At 49.5% G+C, this 10,324-nt stretch overlaps 1 protein-coding gene across 1 annotated transcript in view; it reads right to left on the bottom strand.

Moving 5' to 3' along the window:
- The window catches only part of LOC143028878 (uncharacterized), a 14,161-nt gene extending 6,530 nt beyond the window's left edge, over positions 1-7,631 (bottom strand). The window contains exons 1-2 of the mRNA XM_076191236.1: positions 7,410-7,631; positions 2,415-2,442 (exon numbers count right to left, since the gene is read on the bottom strand). Of these exons, the coding sequence (XP_076047351.1) occupies positions 2,415-2,442; positions 7,410-7,631 (250 nt within the window). The remainder of the gene's footprint in view (positions 1-2,414; positions 2,443-7,409) is intronic.
- Positions 7,632-10,324: the final 2,693 nt, after the last annotated feature.

Genomic DNA, 10,324 nt, shown 5'->3' with positions numbered 1-10,324 from the left:
CTCCCCCTCTTTTTATCCACCTACCCCTTTCCTTCTCTCTCCTCCCATTTCTCTTCGTCCCCCATTTGCACCCCACAGTTCCTCTTCTCTTTCCTCCCCATTCTTTCCTCTTTTCGCCCTCCCCTTCCTCCCTATCCCCTCCTTCTTTCTTCCCCTCTTCCCCTTTTACCCTATCCCATTCTCCCTCACCCCGTTTTGAAATTACCTGATTCACTTTCCACTCCTCTCGTCTTCTCTTCTTTCCTCATTTCTCCTCGTTCCTCCTCCTCCTCTCCTCTTTTCCTTTTTTTCCTCTCTGTTTTCCTCTCTTTATCCTCTTCTCTTCTCCCTTCCCTCCCCTTCCCTTCTCCTCGCTTCCCACCTCTTCGCTTGCCCTCTCCTCCCTTCCCATATCATTCCTTTCACTTCTCCTATCCCATCTCATCCCTTTCACTTCTCCTATCTTCCCTTCTCCCTTCCCATCTCCTATCTTCCCTTCTCCCTTCCCATCTTCTCCCTTTCCATCTCCTCCCTTCCCCTCTCCTCCATTCCCATCTCCTCTTTTCAATTTCCTCACTCCCGTTCTCCCCTCCTCCCTTCTCTCTTCCCTTCTCTCTTCCCTTCTCTCTTCCCCTCTCCTCTCTTCTGTTTTCGCCTCTCTCTTCTCTCCTTCTCTTCTCCTCTCTTCTCTGTATCTCTTCTCCTCTCCCCTTCAATTCTCTTCCCTATCTTCTCTCTTCTCCTCTCTTCCCTCTCCTCCCTTGCCATCCCCTCCCTTCCCCTCTCCTCCATTCCTATCTCCTCTTTTCAATTCTCCTCACTCCCGTACTCCTTTCTTCCCATCTCTCTTCCCTTCTCTCCTCTGTTTTCCTTTCTCTTCTCTCTTGTATCTTCTCTTATCCTCTCTCCTCTCTTCTCTCTCTTTCCTTCTTCTCTCTTCCCTCTCTTCTCCTTTCTTCTCCTCTCTTCATCTCTTCTCCTCTTCTGCCTTTCTTCTCTCGTGTGAGGCCAAGCGATCTTTTCTGCCTCCGGCTCGGGTGTTGAGCGCCGAGGGCGGGCCCTGGTGGACTTCGCTCGGGACTTCGTGTAGCGGGTTTTCATTCCGGCTCGTCTAATTGCTTGTACAGGAATGATGGCTCCGGACTCCAGAATTGTTGTTGTTGAGGTTGGTCGGAGGAATTGCAGCCCGTGGAATGCTGTGTTGGGGTTGGTCTTAGATTTTTTTTTTTTTTTTGGGGGGGGAGGGGTCAAGAGATAATTTGACGAGGGGAATGTTTCGATTTTGGGGGTTTACACACACACACACACATACACACACACACACATACACACACATACACACACACACATACACACATATACACACACACACATACACACACACGCACGTACGCACACACGGCATGGGGGACCCTGCAATTCTTGCAATCCTCCCAAATATCCAGTCCACCTCTAAGACGCTCCTCCACCTCTTGTTCCATCCTCCACTTTGACGTCACTTGATTCCACCACAGCTTCCCCATCTTCCACTGTTTCAGCTTTCCAGTCCTCATCACCACTTCCAGCAACCAAAGTGATGACCACAGTGCCAACACGGTTCATCACTATTGTTGTCATCATCATCGAGACCACGTAGTGTGTTGTTGTATTGTGATGTCACCATAAATGTCATCACTGTCATTACCTGATATCACTACCACGGCTTTCACCTTCATCACACTTATCACCACTTTCACCGTTCCTTTTACTATCGCCATACTCATTACCGCTCACCACCACCACCATTCACTACCAACACCACACTCACCACCACCACTCCTTAATTGTAGTGCGTGTCATAACACCAGCCATCACCGTCATCACCAGCCTCATCATCACGGTGGGGCTGAACACATCACATTTGCATAGCGGGGCTCGAATTACACGGAGGTGGAGCATTAGTTCGGAGTCAGGGCCAGACAACACAAGACAAGACAAGACAAGACAGGGTCCATGCTTGTGGATATGAGGGGTTAGACGGGCGTGCACTCCGAGGGCGGGTCCTGGCGATGGATATGAAGGAGGAGGGTAGTGGGTGAAGGAGGAAGGAAAGGAGACGAAGGAGGGAGGGGGGGAAGGGGGAAGGGGGCAAGGTAGGGTGGAAGTGAGGGAGCGGGCGATGGAGGAAGGGAAGGGATGATGTAAGGAGGGAGGGGTTGAGGGAGGAAGGAAATAAGGGAGCGGGTGAAGGAAGGAGAAGGGGGAGGTAGAGAGGAAGAGGGAATGGAGGTGTATCCATCTACATAATGTGTGTGTATATTATATATATATATATATATATATATATATATATATATATATAATATGTACAAACGTACTAGAACATTGATTACACATGTGCTTCTCTCTCTCTTTCTCTCTCTCTCTTACTCATACTCTATCTCTTGCTCTTTCACTTACTCTTCTTTCTCTTTTTTTTTCTTGCTGTCTCTCCTCCCCTCCCTCCCCTTCCTCCTCTCCCCCCCACAGCAAGAAGACTTTCTTCTTGTAGATGTTACATCACACGAAGCAACCAGCGAAGCTCTTGGTGCCTCGCACGATAGGAAGTCTGAATATACGAGTAAACACGTTCTTTTAACGTGTGCGATAACCATAGCACATACTTTCACGTGTGCGAAGCGTGAAGGGATCGAACCAACATCGGTCTTGTCAAACCAGAAGCTGAAGCAATTGAACAGGGATCATTGGATTCCGCCAACGTGGAATGTACTGAAGGGATGCCATGCTGCCATGTACTTCATGAGGCCTCTTCTCTTCTTCCTCCCCACTCCTCCTCTTCTTCACCCCCCTCCCCCTCTTCTTCCTCCCCCTTCTCTTCATCCCACTCCACTTCTTCCTCCCACTCCTCTTCTTCCTCCCCTTCCTCTTCTTCATCCCCCTCTTCTGCCTCCCCCTCCTCTTCTTCATCCCTCCCTTCTACCTCCCCCTCCTCTTCTTCCTTCCTTCTTCTTCTTCCTCCCCTCCTCTTCTTCCTCTCCCCTCCTCTTCTTCCTCTTCTTCCTCACACCTACTCCTTTTTTTCCTCCCCCTCTTCTTCCTCCCCTCTACTCTTCCTCCTCCCCCTCTTCTTCTTCCTCACCCCTCTTCTCTTCCTCCTCCCCCTCTTCTTCTTCTTCCTCACCCCTCCTTTTATTCCTCTTCCTCCTGGATGCTGAAGTTGTTCTTTATCTACATGATAGGGTTGAATAGATGGTGTTTGTCATTAATCCTCAGTTGATACAGAGGGAGGGAGGGAGGGAAGAGGGAGTGGATGAACGAGTGAGGGACGGGAGGAATGAGTGAATGATTGAGGGACGGGGGAAATGAGTGAATTAGGGAGGGATGGTGGTGAGGGAGGGAGGGAGGAAATGAGTGAATGAGTGAGGGACGGGGAAAATGAGTGAACGAGGAGGGAGGGAGGGAGGGAGTGAGGGACTTGGAAAATGAGTGAATGAGTGAGGGACGGGGGAAATTAGTGAATGAGGGAGGGAGGGAGGGAGGCCTTATGGAGGAATGTTGGGGAGGAATAAGTGTGGGTGGAGAGAGGGTAGGTGAGCACTGTAGGTAGAAGGGAAGCGGGCTCGTAAGGTTTCTGATCGTAGGCGCTGTTCACATCAATGGTTTGAATCGCGTGGAAACTGCGGCAGTACCGCATAGTCAAGGAAAAATCTGCTGGGTTGTGTGTGAATGCCTCGGTTTACTTGCAATGTAATTGAACCGCCGCGATGGAAGACTGCATTATACACAATCATGCACGCAAACAACACAACATACACTCTATAAAGGATTTGTGGGAAAACCCAGTTTCGGCTGTGGCCTTCCTTGGGGAGACGGGACTGCTCGGACAGACAGTCTAGGGAACGACAACAACAACAACAACAGGTGGATATCTGATGAGACCAGAAGAAGAGTAACTCGGAAATAAATGTATTTTAGTTGATGGTTCAGATAAGATGACCATTGATGATATCTTTATAGTGGATAGAAATAAAGAGAGAAAAGAAAATATACTGACGAAAAATGTAGACTTGCCTGTCAGCTGTTTGGGAAATTGGGCTTCTATCGTTGTGGCGGGCTTGTTTCCGTCTCGGTTTCCAGGGCTGGGTGCGGGTTCGAATCCACTGGCACTCACGATGTCGTGGGGCGAAGCTGTTGGTCATGTTCGCAGCTAAGTGTCTCCTGGTGTAAGCTCTCGCTTGCTCTCTCTCCCCTCTCCTCTCCTCTCCTCTCCTCTCCCCCTCTCCCTCTCTAGCTTTCTTTCTCTGTCTCTCCCTCCCACCCTCCTTTTTAAGAATAGAAAATTCTTCAGATGCCAGGTAGCTTCTAAAAGGACCTTTGTTACGATGTCAAACTTTCTTCTTCATATTCCTCTTCTTCCTTCCTTGTCCTTTCTTCTTCTTTCTTCTTCCTCCTCTTTTCTTTCTTCTTTCTCTTCTTCTTCCTCATCTTTTTCTTATTACTCCTCTTTTTTCGTCTTCCTCGTCTTTCTTCTCCCTCCTCTTCCTTCTTCCTCTTCTTCCTTCTTCCCTCTTCTTCCTCATTTTTTCTTCCTTTTCTTTCTTCGGTACGGAAGGGCTCCACAACGTGATTGAAATCGTATGGTGTGATGGAATAAAGAGGTCGACTTTAGGGTTGGGGTCGGGTCGGGTGGCGGGGGGAATCCAAGTCATTTGCAGCACTTGGACCCGACACAGAAACTTTTTAACTTCTGGTGGGAAGTCGCGTCCATTAAACCATTGAGAGTCCGAAGAAGAAGAGGAGGAGGAGGAGGACGGGGGAGGAAGAAGAGGAGGGGAAGAAGATGAGTCGGAGTGGGAGGTGGAAGAGGAGTAGGTGGAGGAAGAAGAGGAGTTGGCGGAGGAAGAAGAAAAGGAGGTGGGAGAGGAGGAAGAAGAAGAGGACGACCAGGAGGAAGAGGATGGGGAAGGCGAGGAGGAGAATGAGTGAAGACCACAAAGAAAAGTCGCTCAGTTTGGCTTCTGAAACCTTCCCAAAACGTGAGTTTTCTCTGAAGCCCAATATAATTGTCTGGCGTTCACCATAATAAAATTAAGTTAACCGCCGAAGTTGATCGGGTTAATAGTGGTTTTTAACCGATTTATGATTTGAGAGAAGCTGAATAAAACCGTGGGGCGAAATTAATTTTGGCTAATAATTTTGGCAAAGTGCATTTTTTGGGCGAAGTTGAGGTTGGCGAAATGAAAAATAGTGAAACGGAAAGTAGCTATACATATTCCTCTGCATAACACGACTGGCCATCATAATGAACGCATTGGCCGCATTTCACTCTGTGGCCGGGATTGTGGGCATTACATTTGTCATGTGATGGCCCGCCAGCCCATCGGACGTAAAAGTATCGGCCTTTTATTGAATGGACCTCTGCTGTGATGACGTCATTTGGTTGTTGAATGTTTCTCCTAATTGTGCTGGATGGAGGGAGGGAGGCGGGGGTGGGCAGGCCCAGGGGAGACCTGCTGTCTGCCTCTTAACTCGTTCACTTTATTTCTCTCTCTTTCTCTTTCTACCTCTTTCCCTATGCCTTTCTCCCTACCCAACTATCTCCCCTCTCTCCCCCTCCCCCTCTCTGTCTCTCTTTCTCCCTCTCTCTCATCTCTCTCTCCTCTCCTTTCCTCTCTCCGTCTCTCTTTCTCTCTCCTCTCTCTCTCTCTCCCTTTCACATTCTCTTCTCTCCTCATCTCTTTCTCTTTCTCATTCTCTTCTCTCCTCATCTCCCTCACTCTCCACTCTCCTCTCTCTCTCCTCTTTTTCTCCTCTCTCTTCTCTCTCTCTCTCTCTCCCTCTCTATTTCTCTCTCTCTCTTAGGGAGGGGTGCCATTCACGGGATTCCCCTGGGTGGGAAGACGAATGTACTGGAATGCCATTGCCATGATTGCCATTTCTGTCGGCTCCGGTTTTTTGGTTACAGTGTTGCTGCGTTGATTTGAAGCTTTGCGTCTATTTAGGTATACAGGGGCTTTTTATATTGTTTTAATGGAACTCGCTTGGTCGCATGCATATCAGACGTGTATACACACATTAGTACATACATCTGCTCTGGCGCACACACACACACACACATATACACACACACGCGCACACACACACACACACACACACACACACACACACACACACACACACACACAGGTAGCGAGCGCTTGTCGATATTTGTGTCCGCTAAAACTTGAATTAAAATTCGAAATACATTTTGAATATATTGTTTAAGCCCGGGATGACTATAATGCCGTGACTGCTCAGTGTAAATATTCTAATAGATTGGTTATGTAATGAAATGGATGTGGAATGACTGAAAATGCAGCCATGCATTCAATGGCGCCGGAATGTATTATTCATTCATATGTTCATTTATTTATTTATTCATTATTTTATTCATTTGCTTGTATATGTACTAGTTAACTTTCTGTTTATTTGTTGGTATATTCATTTGTTAACTTTTGGCATTTTCTTTATGCATTTATTTATTTGGAATTTGTGAAGTTTCGTCTCGGCCGCTCGCATCACAGCATTTTGTATATTTTTTGCAGCTATACTACGACAAATCCAACAACTTTTCCTTGTAATGTTTCTTGCGGAAATTAATATTAAGGGACGAAGAAGAAATCCCGCAACCTTCCCGCTACACGCCAACGGAGCTCATTTTTTGTTGCGAGTATAACCCACTATTTTGTAATGAAACTATATATATATATATATATATATATATATATATATATATATATATATATATAGTATGCGAATTGTTGGATTTATAGGGAATGTATATTTTAGTAAAATGCATATATCACATATACATGAGACAACTAATTAGACTAGTTGGGTCCTTAGCATTGCATGAAGGTGACCTTATTTCTCAGGTCTTTGTGATGGAGATTTGACCTGAGAAACCCACTAGAAGCCTCAAATTTCAACCGCAGAGCGGTGGAAGTTGATGTGAAGAAAATAGAATGGGATGAGAAGAGGCAGGGAGGCAGAAGGGAGGTAGAAGAAAAGGGAATAGGGAGTAAAAGTTATGAGAGGTGACAGGGAGATATAAATTTCCCCCTCCTCTTTCCCCTCCTTCTTCCCCTCCTTCTTCCCCTCCTTCTTCCTTTCTTCCTCCTTCCGTTCCTTTTCTTCCCCCTCCTCCCCCTCCTTCTTCCCTTCTTCCTCCTTCCGTCTCTTCTCTTCCCCCCTCCTTCCCGTCCTTCATTCCCCCTTCCTTTCTTCACCATCCCTTCCTTCGTTCTCACTTCCTTCGTTCTTTTCTCCTTACTATTCTCCTTTTTTCTTCTTGCCTTCCCTTCTCCTCCTTCCTCCCTCACCCTTTTCCTTTTCTACCTCCTCCCCTTCTCCCCGCCCCTCCTCTCTCCCCTCCTCCTCCCTCTCTCCTTCTGCTCCCTTACCGCCTCCCTCTTTTCCTGCTTCCTCTTCTCCCTCTTCTCTCTCTTCTCCTCCTCCCTCTTCTCCTCCCTCTTCATCCTCTCCCTCCTCTCCTCCTCCCTCTTCTCCTTCTCCCTCTTCTCCTTCTCCCTCTTCTCCTTCTCCCTCTTCTCCTTCTCCCTCTTCTTCCTCCTGTCCTCCTCCCTCTTCTCCCTCTTTTTCTCCGCGCTTCCCACGGCACATCCCTCGGCCATGCAGCGGCGTTCTGCCTGAGGGCCCTCAATAGGATCGTATTGAATTTGTCCGACGCAGCACTTGGGGTGGGGGGCGTTGGGGGGGGGGGAGTAGGCCCAGGCTCCCAGGGTCTTCGCATTTTTTTTTTTTTTTTCTTAGTCCCTGTTACGGTTTCTGTCACAGACCTGTTTAATGTTGTCGAGTGGTCGACTTCAACGACTCTATTAGATGATGGCCAAAATAACTGTCCCCTGTCCCCTTCTCTCCCCCTTTGCCTTCCTCTCCCCTTTACCCCCCTCTCGCCTTTGCCCCTCTCTCTCCCCTTTGCCCCCTCTCCCCTCTTCCCCTCCCTCTCCCCTTTTCCATCTTCCCCTTTCCCTCTTCTTCCATACCTCTCTCCCACTTCCCCCTCACCTCTCTCCCACTTCCCCCTCTCTCCCACTTCCCCCTCTCTCCCACTTCCCCCTCTCTCCCCCTCTCCCCCTTTCCACCCTCTCTCCCACCTCCCCCCCTCATTGTTAGACGATACCCAATACACTAGGAATGACTGCCCTATTTCGCCCCTCTTTCCCCCTTTGCCTTCCTCTCCCATTTACCTCCTCACCCCTATGCCCCCTCTCTCCCCTTTGCTCCCTCTCTTCCCCTTCCCCTCCCTCTCCACCTCCCTTTTCCCCTATCCCTAATCTTACCTTTCCCCTCTCTCCCACTCTCCCCCTCTCCCCCTGTCCACCCACTCACCCATTTCCCCTTCTCTCCCACTTCCCCCTCTCTCTATATTCCCCCTCTCTCCCCATCCCCCTCTCCCCCTTCCCTCCTCTCCCCCTTCCCTCCTCTCCCCCTTCCCTACTCTCTCCCCTTCCCTCCTCTCTCCCCTTCCCTCCTCTCTTCCTTCTTCCCCTTTTCCTTCCCCTACCCCTTTCCCCCTTCCCCCTTCCCCCTTCTCTTTCCTTTCTCCCTCTCTCCCCTTCCCCCCTCTCTCCCCTTTCTCCCTCTCTCCCCTTTCTCCCTCTCTTTCCCGTTTCCCCCCTCTCCCCTTTGCCCCATCTCTCCCCTTTGCCCCATCTCTCCCCTTTGCCCCCCTCTCTCCACTTTATCCCCTCTCTCTCCTTTATGCCCCCTCTCTCCTTTTTGCCCCTTCTCTCCCCTTTGCCCCCTCTCTTCCCTTTGCCCCCTCTCTTCCCTTTGCCCCCTATCTTCCCTTTGCCCTCTCTCTCCCCTTTGCCCCTCCCTCTCCCTCTTTCCCTCTTCTCCCCTTCCCCTTTCTCTCTTACTTCCCTCCTCTCGACCCTTTCCCCCTCCTCTTTTCCCTCTCGCTCCCCCTTTTCCCTCTCTCCCCCTTTCCCTCCTCTCTCCCCCTTTCCCTCCTCTCTCCCCCTTTCCCCCCTCTCTCCCCCTTTTCCCCTCTCTCCCCCTTTCCCCCTCTCTCACCTTTCCCCCTCTCTTCCCCTTTCCACCCTCTTTTTCCCCTTTTCCTTCTTAGCCCCTTCCCTCTCTCCCTTTCCTCCCTCTCTCCCTCGAAGAGCCTCTTTCGCTTTGCATTTACTATCTTTACTATCTTTCCTTTGCCCTCTCTCTCCCCTGTGTCCTTTCTCTCCCGTGTGCCTCCCTCTCTCCCCTTTGCCCCTCCCTCTCCCTCTTTCCCTCTTCTTCCCTTCCCCTTTCTCTCTTACTTCCCTCCTCTCGACCCTTTCCCCCTCCTCTTTTCCCTCTCGCTCCCCCTTTTCCCTCTCTCCCTTTTTCCCCCTCTCTCCCCCTTTCCCTCCTCTCTCCCCCTTTCCCTCCTCTCTCCCCCTTTCCCCCTCTCTCCCCCTTTCCCCCTCTCTCACCTTTCCCCCTCTCTTCCCCTTTCCACCCTCTTTTTCCCCTTTTCCTTCTTAGCCCCTTCCCTCTCTCCCTTTCCTCCCTCTCTCCCTTTCCTCCCTCTCTCCTTCGAAGAGCCTCTTTCGCTTTGCATTTACTACAGTGATCTGAGTCAGGAGTGCCGTCTCGAAAGTGAGTTCATGAGCAAAGAGTATTTAGGAGATAAGAAAAACGTTGGATTGGAACCTAGGAGGAGGAGGAGGAGGACGGCGAGGATCTGGAGGTGGTGGTAGTGGTTTATAGTCTAGGTTGTGGTGGTAGTGGTATTTGTGATGGTGGTTTGTGGTCGATGTGATGGTGGTAGTAAATGTGGTTATGGTCGAGCTGTTTGTGGTTGTGGTCTGCTGTGAGCTGGTTGTGGTAGTTTTGGTGGTGGTTGTGGTACAATGGTCGGGCTATTGATCATAGTTACAGTTGTAGTGATGGTTGTGGTAGTGAAAGTAGTGGTATTGGTAGTGGTTGTGGTCCGCTGGGAGCTGGTTGTGGTAGTTGTGTTGGTGGTCGTCATGGTCGTGTAGGTCTTCGAGCTAGTGGTCGTCATCTTTCTCTCGGAGTTCGGGATCGTCTTGGATTTCGTGGAGGTCTCCGAAGTCCATCTCTTTGTTCCCCTCGAGGCTCGACCTTCCATGGCCCCGAAGATTCTGCGGAGCAAGGAGACTTTTGAGAGCGTTCACCTCGTAACAATTTCAGTAAAACCCCCGTCACACATTCAATATTCTCGTCAAATGTTGTGAATTTGAAAAGATGGAAGACGACTTCGTTTACAGTATTTCAGACCTCCCTTAAGCAATGCAACAATGGGTCTAATATTAGTATAGCCTTAACTTCTCTCAGTTCGTCATTCGGCTTCTCA

The sequence above is a fragment of the Oratosquilla oratoria genome, chromosome 10 (genome assembly GCF_046742065.1).
Source record: "Oratosquilla oratoria isolate Oo_2021 chromosome 10, ASM4674206v1, whole genome shotgun sequence".
Taxonomy (NCBI): domain Eukaryota; kingdom Metazoa; phylum Arthropoda; class Malacostraca; order Stomatopoda; family Squillidae; genus Oratosquilla; species Oratosquilla oratoria.
This window is presented reverse-complemented; position numbering and strand designations above follow the sequence as displayed.